This window comes from Dicentrarchus labrax, unplaced genomic scaffold (genome assembly GCF_905237075.1).
Source record: "Dicentrarchus labrax unplaced genomic scaffold, dlabrax2021, whole genome shotgun sequence".
NCBI lineage: Eukaryota > Metazoa > Chordata > Actinopteri > Moronidae > Dicentrarchus > Dicentrarchus labrax.
Window position 1 is genome coordinate 13,189,561 of NW_026136701.1, and position 22,530 is coordinate 13,212,090.

General features: G+C 43.7%; 1 protein-coding gene across 2 annotated transcripts; it reads left to right on the top strand.

The window, feature by feature from the left end:
* The first annotated feature begins 3,144 nt into the window (after positions 1-3,144).
* Positions 3,145-22,488, top strand: nyap2b (neuronal tyrosine-phosphorylated phosphoinositide-3-kinase adaptor 2b). Of its 2 annotated transcripts, XM_051405091.1 has the most exons (8): positions 3,145-4,138; positions 6,547-6,748; positions 10,589-10,639; positions 10,761-11,077; positions 14,213-15,289; positions 18,254-19,636; positions 19,766-19,869; positions 20,141-22,488. In XM_051405091.1, the coding sequence occupies exons 2-8, from the start codon at positions 6,570-6,572 to the stop codon at positions 20,426-20,428; spliced, it is 3,399 nt and encodes a 1,132-aa protein (XP_051261051.1). In that variant the 5' UTR covers positions 3,145-4,138; positions 6,547-6,569; the 3' UTR covers positions 20,429-22,488. The 2 variants fall into 2 exon arrangements, with proteins under 2 accessions (XP_051261051.1, XP_051261060.1); XM_051405100.1 differs by lacking the exon at positions 10,589-10,639 and having other exon boundaries at positions 3,146-4,138.
* Positions 22,489-22,530: the final 42 nt, after the last annotated feature.

Below are 22,530 nucleotides of genomic sequence, written 5' to 3' on the forward strand. Positions count from 1 at the left end.
TAAACATAACTGTGGCACTTCTGACGCCAATTAAGTCCATCCAATCCTTTAACTAGGACTAGGATGAACTGGCTGCAGTAGTCGTGGTAGGGGATCCATTCTGCGTCCTCATGCTGTGTCGGAGTCCAGTAGTTAGTACACAATCTCTGGGGGCTTTAGCCCATCAGTTCTGGCCCTCTAAACTGGGGATTTAAGGGGGTTACAGGGGGTTAAACCCCCAAGATTGGAGCCCTCAACCGCCTGTTTGAGAGATTACGCTGTTCAGTCTCCCATTTTCACCTCTCTGTCTTGGTGGAACAGCGGGAAGTGTAGAGGGTGGTCATTAGAGACATGCCTCAGCTTGACATCTCTGGAGGGAGGAAGTGGTGATAAATGAGTGTTGAGAAGCTTGATTAAGTAGAACATTGCCTCATGCTGTGCAGCTCCATTCTAAGGAATGTGTGGATAAGATTTTGGTAAAAAAAATAAATCTAAGTAATGGAGAATCTTGTATTCCAAAATTCCTAAATAGGGTATGTAGTGCATTAAGTAGGAAAGTGGTGCTGCATACATTTATAGTACATGCATGCATACATGAAAGATGGAGTGGTCAAATGTCTGCACATTGCTGGTCAGAGCAAGAACCTTATGCTCCATTTCTCTCGGGTGGAGATGTGAGGAGTGGAAGTAAGCCATGCTGCATCTTTAATGAGAGTCTGACATATTCAGTGCCACTGTCTCACTATCTGTCCTGCCAGTGCCTTCTTCATCCTCACCTGCATGTGCATGGCACTCCCAGGGAGGACAGCAAAATGAGAATGCCACTGAGCCCCACACCAAAGCTTTCAAGAATCGGAATGCCACCCCACACCCACCTTAGGAGCAGATACAGCCGCACCGTGTGTAGGTGCCAATCCCAGATGACAAGAAATCACACTTAAAAAAGCCCTCTAAAGCTATTTGTAATGGCTCTCTTTCCTCAGTGGCAGTTAATTGATTGCTATAATGGTTTTTATAGACTCTTCATTAGCCTGTTACAGCAGTGGATCAATACAACATCATTATGTGCATGATTGAACCGAGTACCAGGCATCTGCTCCGGAGCACTTTGGTCTGTATTTGTAAACAGTCATTAATGTCACAGTGTGCCACTACATGCATGAACTGTGAGGTTATATTACTTTGCCAGACTGATTGGTTGACTACATGTTATTGGCTTGTTAGTAAATGAATGAGGGAGATATTATCTAACCACAAAATTGATCAGATGTATTGTGATCAGCTCCCAGTCAAAGTCCTCTGTTTCCTTATGCTATGGGCCTTAGATGATCACTAGAAGGTGTGAGGCTTGGTTCTTAGCTCTGGCATTACAAATGTATATAAGTACTCGTTGGCGTAGTGCAGCCCGTATGATCATATCAAGTGTAAATTGAGTAGTATCTTCCCAGAACATGTTTAATCAGCTTTACTAAACATAAAAAGATAATAATATCATTATCAAAATCCAGCTACAAATGAATTTGAATACAGTAAAACATGGTTTTAATAATGTATTCAGAAGGTTTGGATCTCTTTCTCTCAGTATGCAGTATGTCTTTGTGTGTCTGTAAGTGTGTGTAAACAGAAAAGTTACAGGCATTGTATCTTATTTCACCCTTTATTCTGCCCCTGAGGGAGTGTCCTACACTGTTCACAAAACAAAGTACTGTTGTGCACATAGGTGGAAAAATTTGTTTAACCCATTCACCCCTGAGATTTCCTTACTGTCTGTGTTCATTGAACTCCGATAGGATCTAAATACTTCCTTTGAGATTGTATACATGGGCCGTGCACCGAGGTCAGACCGGGGCCTTTGTGTATATGTGCATGTGCAAGGGTGCGTGTGCTAAGTTGGTCTGGATGGAGGGACTCGCTTTGTGCGTGACCAGTCGACCACATCCCTCACAATAGGCAGAAAAAGGGGGTGACTACCTTTTTGACATAGCATTTTATCTCAGTGAGATCATAGCAATTGGCTATTTATGGCATGTGGCATGCCGGTGTGAGGGGAGTGTTTGCACTGGGTGCAGAGAAATAGTGTTTAATTTCACCCTATTTTACCTTTCCTTTTCTCACTCCAAAAACACAGGTGCCTCTTTTGATAATAATATGCAGTCCAGCAGAGTGGTTCATCCATAGCCCTTCTGAACTCACCACTGTGTTTTTGCTCTTTTTGGCTCCCCCTCCCCATTATTTTTAACCAACCCATTATCCCCTTCTCTCCTCTTAGCAGATCACCACATGTTTGTGAAATCTGATTTTGGTGCCTCCGATTTCCCACTCCTGCACCCCCACCCCCCACCCCCCACCCACCCCTTGCAAAGTGCGAGACAGAACCAGGGATAGAGGGAGGGGGAAAGTGAGGAGGGGGGAGAAGGGCGGGGGTTAAGAGAAATGGAGGGAAGGGTTGATGAAAACAACAGATCTCTGCTCCCTAATCCTTTTGTGTCGACGGTGTTAATCCACCCGAGCAAACCCGGCCCCCCCGCACCCACCCGCACTACTCACCCTCCCGCAACCCCTGGTTCTGCACTACTGAAACCAATACTCTTCCCCCAGACAGTCAGGCAGAAGTATACGGCAGCCGCAGTGTACCCCCCTGATAAACACGCAACTCAGGCTCAACTCTGTCCCTGCTTTCATCCTGTTCATCTTTGTGGACACTGGGAACAAGTTTCCATCCTGAATTGCTTGCTTTGTTTGTTTATGCAAACATTATTTTAATCTTGCGTCAGCATGTCAATGTGTGTGTATTGGAAATTGCAAAGTACTGTTTTTCCCCTTTTGTGTGTTTTGCTTTCATACATTTGCTCCTCTTTGTTTTGTTCTGCTTTGTTTTGGCTACTGTACATGTAATGAATGCACTTGAGAGCAACACGGTGTATTCACTGCAAGTGTTTTTGTGTCGTGGTCTTGTTTACGAGCTGTAAGAGAGAGGGGAGGGAGGAGGGAAGGGGGGGGGCGTCGGGGAGGGAGAGCACAGTGGTTGCCGGGGGAAGAGGAGGTTGTGTCTAATGAGGTCACACCCTGGCAACCCGGTGACTCCTCCCACTCAGAGCCCCCCTTTCCATTTGGCCCTTCTGAGTATGCCCACCCACTCACCCCCCCTCACCCACTGACAGGGAGAGCTCTCCGTGGTGCTGAAAGCAGAAAAACACATCCAGTCTCCAGTTACAGTGCAGCTGCAAAGGGAAGGCAGGCGAGAGACACGAGGAAAAAAAACATAAAACGACTACATGGAGAAAGAGACTGGGGTATGAGTACTTATGAAGATGAGTTGAAAAGCGCACAGCGAGAGAAGCAGGGGGGTAAGAAAAGGAAGGGGAGAGACAGCGAGAGTGGATGACGCTCCAGTAGAAGGCGGCTACAGTAGGCAGTGGGCGTGTTCTTCTTGTTGTGATCTATAGTTGGGAAGCCCGGTGTCATCTGCTTAAGCACAGACCGACTGTACAGACCTGTGTGGACGAGCAGGACGGAGCCGGCAGGGAATGTCATAACTGGAAACGCACACCACTCTGCTTTACCTCGGTCTCAGGCTTCAGGGTACTGTGGATGAGGATTCCTTTCACCTGCATGACACTCTGAGACATTTTGTGCATTCTGACATATGAAAGCAGAAGGAGAGGCTTTCTGGGAAAGAAGCTTTAGAAAGATTGTGAGTTCCTGGTCGGCAACTGTAAGGGGAGTCTTGATGTGAGTGTGTTAGTGTGTATTTGTGTCATGCTTGCGGTCGCGGGTGCGGTCTGTTGCTACGCTGCGTCTTCCTTCTGTCTTTAGCATGTGCAGATGTTTGGAGCAGTGAAGCTGGCACCTGGCTTGGAGTTTGGCACCATCTGGACTGGAGGGGTCGCATCTCCCTTTTGTGCCCAGGGGAGGGAGCATTGGGCTGGGCACCCAATGGCCTACCTCCCCTCTAGCACCAGCCTTATCCTGGGTCACAGGGACTCCTTCTAACAAATCAATCAGTTGGACCATACAATGGATGGAAGTCTATGTGGATTTAAGTGGAATAGTGCACTGGTGCTCCAGCATAGGTCAGAGTTCACTAGCGTGCACTGGACTCATCGGGGGAAGACAGAAGACACGTTGGTGCACAAACCAGCAGGGACACAGCCCCATTGTGAGTATGCATCATAACACTCGCTTCAGTCCACATAAAAATCCCAAAAGCAGAGCTGCCAAGTGCAGCACCTGTGTGTTCATGGGTTTGCAGGTTAATCTTTACTTGGTCCACTGCACTTGTGTCTGTGTGTGTGTGTGCGTGAGTGTGTGTGTGTGTGTGTGTGTGTGTGTGTGTGTGTGTGTGTGTGTGTGTGTGTGCACAAATGCCCACATGTGTTGTCACCAGACAATTGGCCTTGCAATCTTTTTGACATTGTGTCTCTAGAATATCCATGCTGCCCTTCTCCTGTGACATGGTTGCCTGGAAACAGAAATGGTGTGCCACTTTCATTTACTTTTAAATCAAAGTGCACCTCGGTGTACTCCAACTGTTGCAGCCCATGTCAACTGTGGCAAAGGGAGAGAGAAGCAATGAGATAGGGGGGAAAAAATGCATCAAGTTAAGGGAAGAGAGTGAGAATGGAGAGCAAAATAAAGCTAGGTTGAAAGAAATGGCTTGCTCAATTGACAGGTTTTGTAGAGATTAACAAACAAGAATAGCATTTTACATCGATGAGTTATGGGAGGACAATCCAATGTGAAAGGCTCGGTTGGTGAAAACAGTGTGATAAACAAGCTGATTCTAGTGCAGAGTGCTGCTGCAGGCTTACAGGGATTAGGCAGGCAGGCTTAATTCAGCTCAAACACTGTTTGAACTGTGCCTTCCTATTGCTGCACCCTCAACACATCTAACTGGTGCACCTCGTTTCTCCTCAGAAACCAAGATTTATTTCCTTTGTACAGCTTCAGATCTCTAGCTGTGCCTGTGCACCAGTGATAAGAAGTGATAATCAAGGGAAAAAATCTCTACACCGCTTGACACCAGGATTCTGTGCCCTAGTTTGAACTCTGCTCCGAGATGGTGAATCTGTTGGTTCTGTCGGCTCTTATCAACCCTCTCCTCACACCCGTAAGAACCTTTGCTAAGGAATGTGAGAACACGGCGGAGTGAGTGGAACCGGAAGATAAACCCACTGACCTAGGCCCCATGCAGGACTTAATGATAGACAGACACGAGTTAGAGGGACGCTGAGGATGGCCAGACAATGCCCAGTCTCTCAGTTAGCCCTGCAATCTCCATCTGGCACGCCCCCCCACCCCCACCCCACTGCCCTTGCCTCCCTACGCACACAACATACATACAGTTATCACAAGCCCCCTCCCCCCTCCCCACGCACACTCACACTCAGTGCATCTCTCACACGTAAACAAGCATGAGTCTTAGGCTGATCTGAAAACATTGACCTACATAAAAGCATGTCTTCTTCTCTTCCACCACTGCCCGGCTGTTGCACATAGGATATACCATGTTGCATGCAGTTGCACATGTTTTTCAGGCTAATACATACTGTACATGCATGCACACTGAGTCACATCATTAGCTGCTCCGTGCTGTGTTTGGATCTTAAGTGGCTGCAAACAATACTGATTCCCATACAGAAGAAGTGAATCATTGTATGAATGCACCAATGTATGTGTTTCATTGAAGAGGCTTTTCCTCACAAAAACATTCTCACTCTTTCTTCTGACAATGATGCTGTCCGTAATAGACTTTTTGTTTAAAAGAATCAAAAGGCAGAGGGAGGATTATTTTTAGATCTTAAACATAAGACTGATGCTGATATCCGCATATGCGAAACCATGCATCACAGTCTTGTAAGATTGGAACACTTAATATGTGTGGTTGGTCCCAGGAGTGCAATATTTTTACATCTGAGTCCAGAACATATTACAACTGCAGAAGATGAAAGGCCTTTTTCAGTTTCATTCAGACACTCACTTGGTTAAAGCCAATAATTTCAGCCAGAAAATGTGCAAACACAACTGAGAAAATGATCAGCCGCCACTGATCCGCAGCCAATAAGACAACTGAAACGGAAGGTTATGAGTAACAGCAGCTACATAGTGAGTCCCTTGACTGTTTGCATATTTACTTGTGCTTTTGTATGTTTGTGTATGTACGTGAGCACAATGGACGATAGAGAAAGATGTTGCAACCCTCCAGGGAAAATGTTTACTCTTGTGGACACAGGCATGATGCAAGTCTATGAATCTTTCATACATGTAGGCCATGAACTCCACAATGAGGGACAATAAAAACAATAGCAACATCACACAAACTCAATGTGTGACACTATTATGGTGCTGATGCAATCGTGCTTCATCTGTTTTCATCTAACCAAGGTTGACCTTGAAAAATGAAGGTTGAGAGAGTGATTACAGACATAACGGCATACTAGTTTAGCATTTAGATCATGGTCTTATAAAGTGCCCTGGTAGTCCATATAAATAGTTTTATATTTAGTATTTTGTGTATCTCGTTATGGCAAACAATTGTCACTAACATTTTCTTTATGTCTCTATCAGAATGCTGTGGAAACACTTGAAGAATGATGAGCTCCAAAGAGGAGGAAACTCTCCGTTTTTTCCAGTATGTTGAGGAGAATGGGCTGAGAGCCTACAACGGCCTGGTAGCTCAGAACTTGGACCACGCCAGGAATGAGAGAAATAGGACATTCCTGCAGGAAAAAAACGACAAGAAGAGAAAACAGGAGGAAGCCATAAGGAGGTAAGAAGACAACAAACAAATAAAGAGCTTCACAAAAATAGAAAAGTAACAGACTCATTGACAAAGAGAACATAGAATAGAATAAGGTAGTGGTATGACAGCATTTTATGAAGTAGACTCACTACTTGCTACAGCACACATGCAGGGATGTCACTGGGTTCACTTTAGGAAGAGGTTGTAAGGAATTGGGACAAGTGGCCAGAGGGTCCCTGTGGCAATGGCAGGCTGCCATATTTTGGGGGTTGCCAGTGTGGACTGGTGCACCCCATGATCTATAGAGGATAATTAATTTTTCACTTTCCGACTTATTTAGGACTTGCCCTTGGATTGAGGTCGTCGCTGCTCCATTTCTGAGATGGAGAGAATTGAGGAATGGGTTGGGCTGTGACAGAAAGTGTGTTAGGATGTGAGACACGTTAAGAGACTGTTTATGCTATTGTGATTTACGTATATCTAACTGGTCAGAAAAGTATTGTACAACTGTGTAGAAAATCAATGTTATTGTCAGAAGTTGTTGTAACACCCCTTAGAGTTCGAGATAATGTGTTTTTTCCAATCGACCGATGTGCTGCTGTACCCTGTTTCACATGTTGTGATGAGCAAGCAGTTAAAGTGGTGCCGCTGTGCAGGGCAACACCACTGTGTGGCATTCCAAAACTTGAGCGAATAAGAGGCACGCAGTCACAACGTGACTAGCACGTGGATACGGCGTGGCTGTGTTGTGGGGTAGAATACCGAAAACTGAGTCACAGAGTCATTGGCTTGATAACAGAACGTTGCAGAGAGGTTTGGAATGTGTTGGTGCGATAACATGGACAATTGTGTTGCTTTATTTCCCGAAAAATTGAGAGCAGAACTTCAGGATTTTTAGGGTTATTTTTTTGTGGGCTTTGTTTTACATTTTTTAGCGGCAAACAATGATTTGAGCCTTGCTTCAAGACCACTGAACTTAAGTCATGAATCATAAATCTGCTTAGGTGCTTAATTTTATATTATAACATGGAATAATATCACTTTTATCGAGTCTAAGGACAAATTAATCTTTTTTTTGATTTGATATGATTCTACTCATCATAGGTAAAGGACATCAATCAAGTGGATGCATATTTTATCTGCAAGAATACCCATCATAGAGTAAAGAAGCACTTGTTGACGTCAGCGGAAAGGCTTATGGGAAATGTTGTCATGTCATCTAAATAATCATTTGTGTCCAGTCGGTATTTTAGCAGCTGTTGTGAGTTTTAGCTGTCCATGAGATGATTACATTGATGTGGTTTCAGAGGCTGAGCATTTATGTGCGACCAGATGTGATTCTTCTTAACTGATTTATTCGGGAACACTTTGAACCCTGTGACATTCCTGTCCAAGGGTCGTGCGATTCCAAAAGAGCTGTTACTCTCCGCTGCTACTGTGATTGTCAGCACATTGTACAGTATACTGTACATTTTGTATATCGCTTGCACAGTCAAAGTTGACTCAGAGTTCAACTTTATACCTCAGGAATCAGAAAGACAGCTAAGTTATAGCTCTAAAAAAACACTTTGAAATTCATTCTGGGCTCTCTTTTATCACTTGCCAGCAAAATTTCTGCACTTCCATCCTTATTAGTAGTCTGATGCAGTCCCGTACAGTAACTTGGTGAATGGGACAAGGCGATGCCTGAGGAAAGTGGCATCTACTGTTTTGCTATCCTTCCACTGTCTCTCAGCTGTTGCTATAGCTAAAATATTAATACACAGTCACTGGAGGAAGAGTCTAAAAAATAACTGGATTTTTCATGAGGCCTATAAGTAGGTCAATGAGACGACCCATTTTTACAGTAACTGACTGAGAGTGTGAGGATTCATGTGTGCATGCCGGCACTTGCGTGTGCGCGGGCTAGTACATGCATGCTTGTGTACATGTGCGTGCATGGACATGAACAACAGGAAACATAGAATATATTGCTTTCTGAGAAAGGGTGGGAAAGAACAAATGGCCTTTGTGGTTGTGTGAGGGTGAAAGAGCTTGTTAGAGCAAATGTGTTTAAGAGTGGGGGAAAAGAAGGGAAAAAAACCTGTTAGAGAGAGATTAAGTGTGAGCTCAGTTGCAGGAGATGTGTTCTGCCTGGTGACAGCTGGAACAGCCATAAGCCAATCAGAACAGCACACTAGGTTTGAGTAAGGCGGGCCTTCCTGCCTGCTGCTAACTCGCTTTGGATTTCTTTTATTGTATTTCATCAGAAGAACTTATTCACACAGTCACAGACACACGCACAAACAGATGCCCACAAATTTACTTAAACGTGCAAGTGTATTCAGAAATACACACACACATGCCCCACACAAGCACTTACATTTACTTATATTTACATATGCTTGCAAATTCCAAACGGCTGCTTTCCTCTTTCTTTACCCTCTGTGCACACATTCACAGATTTATTTTTCTTTCAGGTTTTGTTTCTTTCTTTCTGTGATGTTGTTTTTCTTGTTGCATGCATGGTGTCACAGTGAGAGAACCAGAGCTGCCCGACAACAAGTCAACTCCAACTGGTCCAAGTGCACCTGTGGTCTGTCCTCCAGCCAATCACTGGGCAAATATCCTATAAATAATCCAGTCACCACCACCACTCCAGTCACACCCACCCACCCACACACACAAAACCCATGTATATGGGTGTGCGTGTACACAGTCACAGCAGACGCACACCCAAAACATATGAGACGGAGAGACTGTTGTGCTGCTTGACACCTGTGGCTAAATGTAATAGATGAAGATTTATTTTTTATTTTTTCAGACACATTTTTGCCCAAACATGGGTGGATTATTAATATTTGTATACAACATATGCATTAATATCCACTAAACATGTGATTGATATTTGTTTTTTTCCCAGATTTTTTTAAAAGAACGTCGACATTGTGGCTCGACGGGTTGCTGCAGGCACCTTCTCTTGTATCACCACTGTCATCTTTTAAAGGAAAATGTGATGTGGTTATGATATGCACACCATGTGCACGTGCGCTTTATTATTGTTGTGTGGTGGCAGCTGGTTTTGTGTCTGGTTTCTATGGGTACCCTGTTGCTAGGCAAAGTTAAGCCCCTGACCAATGAACCCACCCCACCAAGCACCTTCTGTTCAGCAGCTGGCCTGGAGGGAATCAGAATCAGCAAAGTCACACACTGAGGGGTCACACAGATACACACACACACACACACACACACACACACACACACATAGATACATACACATCCACATGTATACACACAGTCACACAAGATAGAGATTTGTGAAGACACAAATGCAAATTCATCCTGTTTCATACCATTTGTTTAAACAAATCTCTGACTTTAAACTTAATTGTGGCTCTCTGATATGAGAATAAATGAATGTGTGAAGTGAAAAACATTTTCCCTGAACACAGTCAGATCTTGAGCTCATTTACTCTGCTATACACACACACACACAGCCCTCCTTTCCCCCCATTACCACGTAACACTCAGACATCATTAACGCTCCATTCAGGCCAATCATCCATTTATAGGGATTGATTGTGTACAGGCTGGGGGACTTCCATGGTGTCATTATGTGTTTGGTTGTGTGAGCGGCATCGGTCATATCCAGGGTTAAACTCAAATCAATGTTTTGCCCTGAAAGTGACCCTTTTTTCAGTGCCACTAACATGTCTTTTATTGTTAACTTAGCGCTCTCATCGTCACTTGCACAGACTGAAATGCACATATTGTATTGTATATATGTACATACACGTGCCCGCATACACATGCTCACACAAATGGAGACATGCCATGATAGCTCTGTATGTCAGGGTATGGAATGTTATTTTTGCTGTCTTCTGGCAGGAATGACTTCCAGTGGATGAGGAACTTGGGTCAAGATTTTTGTCCAATGATGTAAACTAATATATTTTGTATATTTATCATTCATATTTAAATAGATCATACATATCTCAGTTCCTTGACCCTATATCCATCTTCTCTAACCTCTCTCTCGCTTCCTCTCTTTCTGTTTTAGGACGGGTGAGGACATAGCAACTGAAGGCAAGCACTTACGTATGGGCTCAATTACCATGCCGGACCCCCAGGAACGTATGCCAATGCCCCACCCGCATGCCCTTGCCTGTGGGCAGGGCTTCTCTGTACGCTCCCAGTCCCTTCACTCTGTCGGCGGTGGGAACAGTGGGGGCGGAGGAGAGGAGGAAGTGGGAAGCCCGACCTCTAGGAAGCAGCCCCCACCCAAGCCCAGGAGGGACCCGGCAACCAAGCTGAGCATGTCATCTGAGGCGGTGGACCACAGTCCTGTATCCACCTGCCGTGGGGAGAGATGTGATGGTGAGTGGTGGTGGCACTTCACACCAAACTGCTGCGCTATATTTAGCTGCTCTCTGCAGTGCCCTCCTCAACACATTTTCTCCTACAATGACATGACATCTAACTATTCACAGCATACTTCACACTAAGTACCACAAGTACCATAGTGGCAAATTAATGTAAATAAAATAAATAATGAGCTATAAGTACAAAACATTGCATTTGGCAACAATGAAATGTGATAACTTGCAGTTGAATAAACAACATATGAATGAAAGAATCTTTGAATGACAGTGGACCATTGTACATACATTCCAGTATGATTAAGCACAGAACAGTTGCAGATGCCAGAATCTATGAAGAAAGGTTTGAAAGATTAAGGATAAGTTGTAACTTTATTTTAGTTTTCACTGTGCTCCTATACTTTCTGTTACTGTCCGATAAACAAATATACAGGTTGTTCATGTGTTTTCCCGTGCTCCCACTGATAAATCAGATATTCATTCAGAAAATGTCAGGATGGAAAGTATCAATATGTGATGCATATGAATGTCTGATCCAGTTTTTATGCTTTATGTGATGGCACATTGTCAGTTTTCACAGCAGAAACCAAAATGTGATCAGTATTGTCTATCTGGTCTTTTGCATGTAGTCCTCAGGTGTCATATGTCCACTATGTCTTTTGATCAGGTTTGAATACTGTTTCTACTGCTGAGAGTAATATATTGACATAATTAGTGTAGTAAGAAGTGTATTAAGTTGAAGCTCCAAAACTCTATCTTAGTAGATGGATCAGAGTACTGTGCTGGTTACAGGGAATTTCCAAAATTGAGTGCACACAAGAAGTGTCTTGACAGTTCTATAACCTAATTCAAAACTGACATACTTTAATATTTCTACAAGGCAAATTACCAATAAAGGCCAAACAATTTTCCTTCCAGTTAAAACTGGCAAGGCCAACATTTAGAGATGCCTTGATCAAGATCCAGTAGAAGCACCCTACAGCAATTTCACTCAGTTTTCTGAAGCAAAATAAACAAACACAATATGCTTGCTTGGCCACGGATGAAAAAGAGGGCATAATTATAGTACATCAACTCAGTGTAAGAAAAGCTTTAATGAATAGATAGGAATTAATTGAGCTAAATGAATGTTTCCCTCAACAAGCCACATATACAATCACTCCTGTTGCAAATGCACAATGCACACAGTACACATTTTTATTTGGAAACAAGTCACCCATAGTACATGTGCTGATCACAAAGAAAAAATAAAAAGCACTGCAAAACTAAACAATCTCTTAGAGTATAATAATGTCTTTGAGCCAGGTGGCAGTGAGAGCAAAAAGAATTAGAGGTTGGAGGAAGCTTTGACTCCATTTCAGTTTGGATGCTTCATTGCCGATGTTTAGGGAGTCGCCCAGCCTGGCTCAGATTGGTGGGGATCTCTCTATGTGCACACAGATCTTCCTGGGCACCACGGCAACCATCCCACAGAAACAAGACCCCCTGCAGCCTACCCAATCACAGAATCACCAAGCAGCTCGAGCCAATGGGGCTCTAGAGATGTTGAAGTCTGAGGCGTGTGAGCCAATCAGAGTGAGAGTGTGGGGGTGTCCCTGGCTGAGGGGAGTGTTGCGTGCTCTGTAGCTGGCGCTGTAGCAGGAAGGGGAGGAGCTTGTCAGAGTACGATTCATTCAGGAGGAGCGATTGACCTAGATTCATTTTCCCCAGGAGGAGAGGGAGGGGGGAGGGGGTTGCGGGTAAACACATCCGCTACAGGGGGAGGGGGAGAAGAGGGAGCAATAGAGAGAGGAAGAGAAGTAACAGGGAGTAAAAGATGTTGTGAGGGATAAATTCATCATCAGTGCTGAAACAGATCCACCATGCAAACCTGTTAATGTAATAATGCATTTGGTGATTGCTCAGACATAGGTATACTACTGTGTACACATTACTGTATGCACGCACATATATGCAATTGCTTGCACAAAGAAAGGCAGAGAGAGTACACTAGAATACGTCAGTCAAGTTAAACACAAACAAGGAACACATCTGGGCTGAACCAAATCCTGTATTAACACCTTATTAATTAGTGGTAATGAGGAAAAAATGTGGAACCAAAAGGCCTGTTTGATCCTCAGTTCAAATTAGCATCATCATCATCGACCTGGATAAATGCATAGTGTGCAAAATACCAGTGAAGAACAAAATTAAATGTTTCAAGTGTCATTTATTTTCTTGACTTTGAATCAACTGCTTTTTCTCTACTTGTTTTCTAAACTTTAAAAAAGACTAATATTTTTTATCTACTCCCATTTATCTAACTTTCTGCAAAGCTATACATTCAGATGTAGAAACACACAAACACTTTTAGTCTTCCATTTTCTGGGAAGACTGACTTCATAGCTTGTGAGACCGTGGCATAAAATGTGTACATGCCTGTCCTAATTTCCTTCTCTGAATGTGTAGGCATGTGCAGTGTACGTGTGTGCGTGCATGTAGTGATGGTGGTGAGTCATACAGTTACGGGAAGTATGCGTGTGTCTGGGCCATCTGGCATCTGAATTATTAAAGGTGTAAAATCGGCAGTTTGAAGCCCTCAGACATGGTCCGGCTCTTAACTACACTTATCTCCCCCTGCCTATCAGAGAAAGGGACACTCCTATCCAAACATCTCAGTGTCTGACCTAGACACTGTGCGCACCTCAGTAGTATAGAGCGCTGTCTACTCTGAGTAAACTAGCATTAGGACCGTACTGTACAGTAGTAGCTAGTCAACGTGAACACTGTACCATAGCCTCACTGCACCACATCTAAAGAGATTCACACTGCAATGCTACGTCACCACTATCAGAAAGAAGCTCCACAGTGTGTGTGACCTAGATACTATACTCACATACTGCTCCACTGCCGTATAGCTGACCTAGAAACATGCATATGCCTCAACTTTTCCCACATATGACTTAAGATATTACTCCCACCTATACACATTGACCTGCATCTGGCCCACAAAACCGCAGTAGGCTTTATATGAAATGGCATACTCTATACCTGTCTTCTATGTAATGTAATGTAATGTCTAGGTAACGCTTATGATAAATGTGATTTTCTCCAGTGAGTTTGTGTATCGACTTTTTTCTCTCTGTCTTTTTAGAGGCTCAAGGATGCAGTGAGGACTGCAGGAGGGTGCCGCCACCCAAACCTAAGAGGAACCCCAACACACAACTGAGCGTTTCCTTTGATGAGTCCTTCATCAAGAGCCACGGAGGCGGTGGGGTTTGCTCCTCCAAACCCCTCCACCATGTCACCTCCCCCTGCGAACGCAACCCCTCGCCTCCACAGAGTGATGAGAGCCCTACAGACGACTGTGAAGATGAACCTGTCTACATAGAGATGGGCGGGATTGATGTCGGATCACGAGAACCCCTGAAGAGTGAGGACGAGGAGCCGGGAGAGTCTGTGTACGAGGAGATGAAGTACCCAGCTCTGGATGATATGGAGTACCGCACTGACCCTGTGGGTTGTCGCTCCGCATGCCCCACCCCGGCACCCTATGACCCTGAACCTCTCAGTCGCTGCTCCACACCTCGAAACATTCCCCTCTGTGACATTCCTGCACCCTTTCCCAATTTACTTACCCATCGGCCTCCGCTGCTGGTGTTCCCACCGGCGCCAGCCCAGTGCTCGCCCAACTCAGACGAGTCTCCCCTCACCCCTCTAGATGTTACCAAATTGCCCATGCTGGAGAACCAGTCCTACAGCAAATCTCCAACATCCTCCACCGAGCCACCCTCCTCTGCACATATCCGCAGGGAGCTCACTGCCACCCCAACCCTCACCGTCTCTGGCCGCTCCTCTGCGCCCCCTCTACCCTGCACCCTCTACAAATCCTCCTCCTCATCCTCCTATCAGCGCAGCCACTCTGCTTGTCCATCGCCGGTCAGCATGGGCCGCTGCCTCACCCCTCTCAGCCTCATGCGTACGCCTCCCTTTGACGCTCCTATGCCATTCCCCGGAGGTCTGCCGCGGAGTGCCTCTGCCACCCCTCACGGCAAAGGCTCGCCACCTCAAGACGGTGTGGGTCGACTTCACGGCTCTATGCAGAATGTGTCAACAGGGCGTTCACGGACACCCACCAGCCCGCTAGATGAACTAACCAACCTGTTCACCACAGGCAGGAACATGCTGAAGAAAAATGCCAGTGGCAGGAAGTCTAAAGAGCCTGGAGAGAGTGAGTCATTCCACACATTTGCCTCATCATCGTAGAACGTAGTGTAGCAAAGGGCACAAACACATGTGCTCATATCATGTCAGTGTCAAAATGTGTCTGCAGTAAACTCTGGAACAAACACTAATAAGTAGTCTCCAGTTGCCTAATCAGTAACAGTGTAATTTATCCCTCTTTTGGGTTACCAAGTTTAACCTGCCAAATTAGGAGGCTGTGGCAGAGAATGCATCACTTTTACAGTGCCATGCATGGTGTTTGTGGCACTCCCTGCAAACATCCATTTGTTTAATCTAGGACCAGCAAGCCAAGTCTGATACAGATCGTATGATTTAATCTGAGGGGATTAGAGACTAAAGCGGACAGCAGGTCCCTCAAACCTACTCATGGCATTAGGCCATCAGGCAGCATTACTTTTAAATATGTAAACATCATGTTTAAATACAGATAATAACCATGCCACACTCACGGCTCTGCCAAAACTAATGCAACTGTGAAGGAAAACACAATTTGCTTATAATCGGTGTGCGAACTGTACCATGGCTTTCGGGGGAGCTCACTTACGTGGACTGATCGTGACGCACAGTATGCTGAATAAGAAAACTGAGGAATGAATAATCAGTCTGCAGACTGACTGGGACTAGAACGTTTATGTATATTTTCTAATCTAAAGTTAATAATATTGTGCTGCCACGCTTCATCGGTGATGGCAAGAATAGAAGTATCTTTATTAAGGTGAAGTAGTGATGAATCACGCTTATGCACAAATCATGCATAGTATAGTATAGCCCAAGTTTACACATAATCCATGATTCCATGAATCGTGTGTTGTCATATTGTGAGTCTGGTGCCAGCAGCATCAGTCACAAATCAACATCATTGATCTCATGTACAATGCAATCATTATTTTTGTGCTAAAATAGCCATTTTAAGCCTAAATATTTTGAAATATAATGTAAATCAACAAGAGATTGATGACTGCAGGCTTTAAACCAAACTAAATAAGCAAGAGGGTGTTTCATAAATGCATGAAGGATAGTATAGTTTATGCAAAGGCCTATCATGCATTATTTTAAAAGGGTCACTAATAAATTAATATAGAGTATCTAATGATTTAGAGTGAGGTTTGACATGACATGTAATCCTATAGTTGACATATAATTCCAATGCTACATCCTCTTCGTAGCTGAGCTGTACAATGAAAAAATGAACTAAAGCCCTTAATTGAGTGCTCTAAAACAGATTTATTCAAGCAAATTTGGTACATAAATCATAAAAGAAAAAAAAAGAGTCCACACATCCATCCTTACTCGCTCTTAGCAACTACAACATAGCAACAGTGAAAAGAGGAGAAATCCCTGTTTCTTATTTGCAGATTCCCTCCCCATGGGTAATGCAGCCAATCACAGCTTAGGGCATGCCAGTCTACAACGGAGCAATGAGCTCCTGATGGGGAATAGCTATGGCTCTGAACTCAAATCTACACCTGATCAGAGGATTTCAGATTTTCTTTTCTGTCCAATCAGCGCATACTCTACTTGTGATTAAGCCAATCAGGTTGCTGTGGCAGCTGTGCATATGGTGATAGTGGAAGCTGAGACAATTTATGACTTCTTGCTATTTTGACTTCCGTGACAAATACATCCTCCGCTGAGCGTATTTACATCTGCCAATTGGTGCACATTTGCTTTTCAGTTCGGTGAATTCGTGTCTCATTGGCTTACATTTAGTAATGGTTAGCTTGTCAAGGGCTGCATCCAGGTGCCAGGAATTCCCTGTGATGTCTTACAAATGAGCCTTTTGACAGTATTATGTTCTCTAGCCTCATATTATTTGTAAACAGTTTGCATATGCTTTCCATACATCAATGGTGGGCAGTTCTGACAGGTCTTTTTAAATTATTTATATTTTTATCCCAACACCTGTGTGAGAGCACCACATGGAGCTAAAGGACTGACAGGTTGTGTGCGTTGCTCCGTGACTGGCTACAAGCACACACGGCGTAATGAGCACACAAACCTAACACAATGAATGGAGGTTAATTTTTTCTCTCTCCCTTTCTGAGGCAGTAACAACTAATCTGACCCACTTACCAACCGGTTAATCGCCACACTAGCTCTCATACACACACACACATGCATGTATGCACACACACTAAAAACCATGTATGACGCATGACATGATAAGGGATGGGCATGACAAGGGATGCTTGTGCATGGTACTGTATGTTAAAGCCCATATAGAAAATATATAGAGTAACAGCCTACATGGAAATCAATCATGCACATACATTTTTTATTTGCACAGTGAAGATCTATAATGTCTTTATTGAGCATTGAATCAGTGACATACATACGGTTCCCTATTTCCCCATTTGCAATGCTCACAGGCTGGAATATTATATGTATACATGGTTAAGAAGAGCAGAGAGAAATTCAAAATTTAAACACAGAGAAATGTGATGGCAGTGGTTCATGTTCTAGTTATGTTTTGCATTGGTACTCATGGTTGTTTTAAAGTAACATCTTGTGTATTATTTTGTAGACTTTAAGGTGAAAGAATAAGTACAATGAAAAAATACAAACAATTGAATTGGTTTTACTAAAAATGTAAGCTAATGATAGTGTGTATTATTATATACCAGGATGAACATAATTGCAATGCCTGTTAGCCCACATACTGACTCATCTAACTCCAGTGGTTTACTGCAGCTGCCTCAGTGAATATTGAGTGACACCTAGAGGATATATGTAGTAATGCAGATATTTAAAGCAGAAATTTAGTATTTCTTTATATATTTTTTTATATTTAAACTATTAATCTAGTATACAACCATATTTTAAGTAAATTACATTATGTATCAGCTAGTTATTAGTCATATTTTCAATGCATTATCCACTACAGCAGAATAAGCTTGGATGTAGCTTTTAAGTGTTTGTCTTCTGACTTTTTCTTCCGGTTCTTTTACAGCGGATTCCAAAAGCAAGTCTCACAGTGATTCCAAACGTGAAGGCAAGGAGCGCCACAGTCACGGCAAGGAGTCCAAGCGAGACAAGGATCGCCACAGCAAAGAGTCCTCTCACCGGAGAGACAGAGACAAAGACAAAGATAAAGAGAAGGATAAAGACAGAGAAAAAGACAGAGATAAAGACAGAGACAAACACAGAGACAAAGACAGAGATAAAGACAGAGACAAAGACAAAGACAGAGACAAACACAGAGACAAAGACAGAGATAAAGACAGAGAAAGAGGGAGCAGCAATGTAGAGCCACTGCCCCACAGACGCAACAGTAAAGACCGTACTTGTAGCGGTGTAGATGCACCACCTGTTCGCAGGGACAGCAGGGACAGCAGGGACAGCAGGGACAGCAGGGACCAAGGCTGCAGCAGCGTAGAGCCGATCTCATTGATAAGAAGAGACTCCAAGGACAGAGGCATTAGCAATGGTGACCTGATGCCTAGGAGAGACAGCAAAGATCGGAGCGGGGGACATGGAATGGAGTCTTTGCTGAGACAGGACAGCAAAGACAGAGAGAGGCTGCTAGATCAGCCACCTGAGCTGTTACCAAGACAAGACAGCAAGGAAAGGGCAAGAAACAGTGTAGACTTTAGACAGGAAAGCAGAGAGAGACTGCTGGACCAGCCACCTGAGCTCTTACCACGACAGGATATCAAAGAGAGAGCCAGGAACGGTGTGGACTCAAAACATGAAAGCAGAGACAGGCCACCTGAGCTTCTACCCCGACAAGAAAGCAAAGACAGAGCCAGAACTGGAGCAGAAAAGAAAGACCATCGTCCTGATTTGTTACCCCAGCAGGATGGCAAAGAGAGAGTAAGAAACGACATGGAACACAGACATGAAGGTAGAATAGACCAGCCACCTGAGATCATACCCCGACAAGAAACGTCCAGAAGCAGCAACAGCAAGGACAGGGTTGGCTACGGCTCTGAATCCAAGCACGAGGGGAGAGATCGCAGCTGCCACAACGGAGGAGATCTTCCTCCTTCTCCCCTGCCCAGGCAGGACAGCAAAGATCTAAGCCGAACTGGACTCGAAATGAGACGTGACAGCAAGGACAGAAGCTTGAATGGCTCAGAGCAGCATCATTATGATGTCAAGAGCACAAAGAGCCCTTCTGCAATGGAGTATAGGTGTGACAATAAAGAACGAGGATACCGATCGGATGGCACGCCCAGACGAGATAAGACGAGAGTGAGTTACAGCATGGACCAATCAAAAGCACAAGAGAGGAATGGCAGCACAGGGTTAGGGCAGCTTTCATCCACAACGACACCTACTCACCACGGAAGATCATCGGGTAGCCCACCAATGAACACAGGAACAGGAAATGGTGAGGCTGTAGATCTCGTATTCATAAAAGAATCCTCTATTTCTCAGATAACATTTGCATATGTGAAAGAAAACATTTAGCTAAAATGCATTTAACTCTTCTTATTCCTTTACGTTCCTCCCTTTGTAGATGTGAAAGTAGCACCTAAGTATGGCCGCTCACCTTCTATGCCTGCTAACCCCTCCCCAATGGGAACCCCACAAAGGAGAGCAGCAGAGACGCAACAAAGTCAGGTACGCAGATTTGCCTGTTTGTCTTAGCTCTTAACTTCTAAGCCTGTTGCAGGCCCTGAAAACTTTCAGTTTCAATCTGTTTCTGACTAACTACTAACGCACAAGTTAGAAGAGTTCTCAATTTCACTAGAGACATTTCAGTGCTTATTTAGTTATTAACAGTGTTGTAGAGAAATACTTCAGAGCTAAGTTTTAGGGCCTTTAAAGTGTGCAACTAACTTTGAAGTTGAGTTGTATATGCTTCACCTAATGCATTGACTCTGCTCTTCAGATGCCCCAGATGCCATGGATCTGTGGAGACACCACCATGCTGGAACAGATCGAGAGAAAACGCACCCTCTGCATGGAGATCCGCTCCAGACAACATCCACACCTGCAGAGATCTCTGGAGAGGCCTCCCCCTCCGGACAAGAACGAGGACAGGCACCAGGAGCGGAGTCAGTGCAAGCAAGAAAGTGCATCTGTCCTCCCAGGCTGGGGGAAAAGCAGCGGGGCCAAAAAGATCCGTCCTCCCCCTTACCCTACACAGACAACTGTGTTCTGGGACACTGCCATCTGACAGTAACGACACACTTACACCTCCATGCCACACAACCCCCAATTACCCGCTCCCTCTTTCCTCTGGGTTGTGCTGATTCTTCCCTGCAACATCAGGGGGCGTCAGGACAGCCAATAAGAGCACCGTGGGATGATTCTCGCTGATGTCAAAGGACAATGGTGGTTACCATAGCAATATTTCTGCTCGTTCAGGTTGTCATGTTTTCTTATCATCACTGGTGATATTTGATATTTTTCTATTTCCCGTGATTGGATTCTTGTAATATAATGAGTAGCATAGATATTTGATGAATAGATATTTTCTAAATGATGGGGATTAAAAAACAGCTTAAATGATGTATAGTAGATGTAGATGCAATCTAATGTTTGTTTTTATGTTATTTTTTTGTTTCGGTTCTTTTACATTTGAAAGCATAATCTATCAATATTTGTACTGTAGTAGCATAATTTTCTTATGCCCAACTCTTGTTTTGTGCTCAAAAGCACTAAAATGAATGGACTATCCAATTCTGTCTATATATTACTTTACATTTTCACTGTTGTATTGTAAGTTGAGGAGTTAACGTCAACGTGCTTTAGATTCCAGCGCCCTCCATGCCTGGTCCAGTATGTTCTAGAATGTACAACAGTTAATCCTAGAACACAAACAGGAAACTTTGTGTGCTTCAGTTTGTATATTACAGTAAGAAGCTGTGTAGTCACTACGTCAAAGCCTTTTGAAGCGGTTCAATCGTTTTATGGGAAAACCTGTTGGCTGGCATATTGTAGAGGACAGAGAAAGTGTGAAATGTTTCTGCTGAATTCTAAGATACACTATGAGGGTGGGTTGGGGAGGTAGTAAATTAGAACATACATTATTAACAGTATAATTTACAAAAACCAGCCAAAGCCTGTTAAAGCGAGATATGGGTGTGGTTGCACTTTGGACAGTTGGTTTTTTGAAATGGGGTTGGCGGCAATAGCTGGCAAGTACCAGCGCTCTTACTTTGCCATGCACACTGCAAGCACCATGACACAGTGTAAATACTTTATTCCAACGACCAGCCCGTACAATCAACACCTGAGCTTTTAGAACATTTCTTAATTTTACTGCAGATTATAATAGCCATATGCACTTGCTTAAGAAATAACTTTCAAGATTATGCTTATATATATTTTTTTGAAAATGTTAAAGGTAGCTCTGCCATGTAAGTTTTAATTTATTGGCGGGGAGGTAAAGCCTCAGGAGGCTGGCTGTGTGCGACATGCAGTCATCGATGATTGGTTGTCTTTGACAATATTCCCAATTCAATTGGCTGGCAACCATTTTAGAGAACAAATCATATAAGGACCTATATTATGGCAACAGCTCTACCCAGTCAAGCAGACAGGGGTTGCACACGGGCCTATAAATCTTTTAGGCTTTGTAAAAAAAATAAAAAATAAAACCTGCACTACTCATCATATTCTATTACATTTAATCAGGCTGATTGCATACATGTCCCTCTCCCCCCTGCTCTCTCCCTCTACCTCAAAGTCCTACTTACATCATCTAAATTGGTTCTCTTTAGCACATTAAAATGCAATGTTGACATTGCCAAAATAGTATGGGTTTGACAAATGAGATAGCCCTCCGAGTGGAGTGCAAGTGCAGTACATCCCTCTCTGGTGAGAATTAATGCTACAGAGGTCCCTCTGTGTTGTACCTGTATGTGTGTGTGAGGTAGAGAGCTGTGTGTGTTTTTGTGTGCCAAGCTACACTGTATGCAAGTTGAATCTTTAAAAATGATTGTTTTAAGACATTCACTTTGCCCTATCCATGATGTTGGTGGGTGGAGGTCGGAAATGTAATAATGATGATGTACAATCTTCTTGTGTGTATAAACGTGCACTGTGAAAAGGTAGAGAGAGCACCGCACTGTCAGAGTCCTCTGTCTTATTGCACTGAGTGTTCTCTTGTTTTGCGTAATAAAAAAGAAAAGGAAAAAACATGTTTGAGGAAAAAAGTACTGTATTCTGATTGTCACTTGGGTTCTGTTGAGAGAAATAAATAAATATGAACTTGAAACCCTCTATGGAAAACTGTATACTTTTGAAATTATTCATTTTCTTATTTTTTGGGAA

Bases quoted from the DNA above. Each gene is read 5' to 3' on its own strand.
- nyap2b (XM_051405091.1), top strand. From the start codon at position 6,570: ATGATGAGCTCCAAAGAGGAGGAAACTCTCCGTTTTTTCCAGTATGTT. The intron at 6,749-10,588 runs GTAAGAAGACAA...GTCTTCTGGCAG, and splicing joins CAGGAGGAAGCCATAAGGAG to GAATGACTTCCAGTGGATGA. The intron at 10,640-10,760 runs GTAAACTAATAT...TTTCTGTTTTAG, and splicing joins CAAGATTTTTGTCCAATGAT to GACGGGTGAGGACATAGCAA.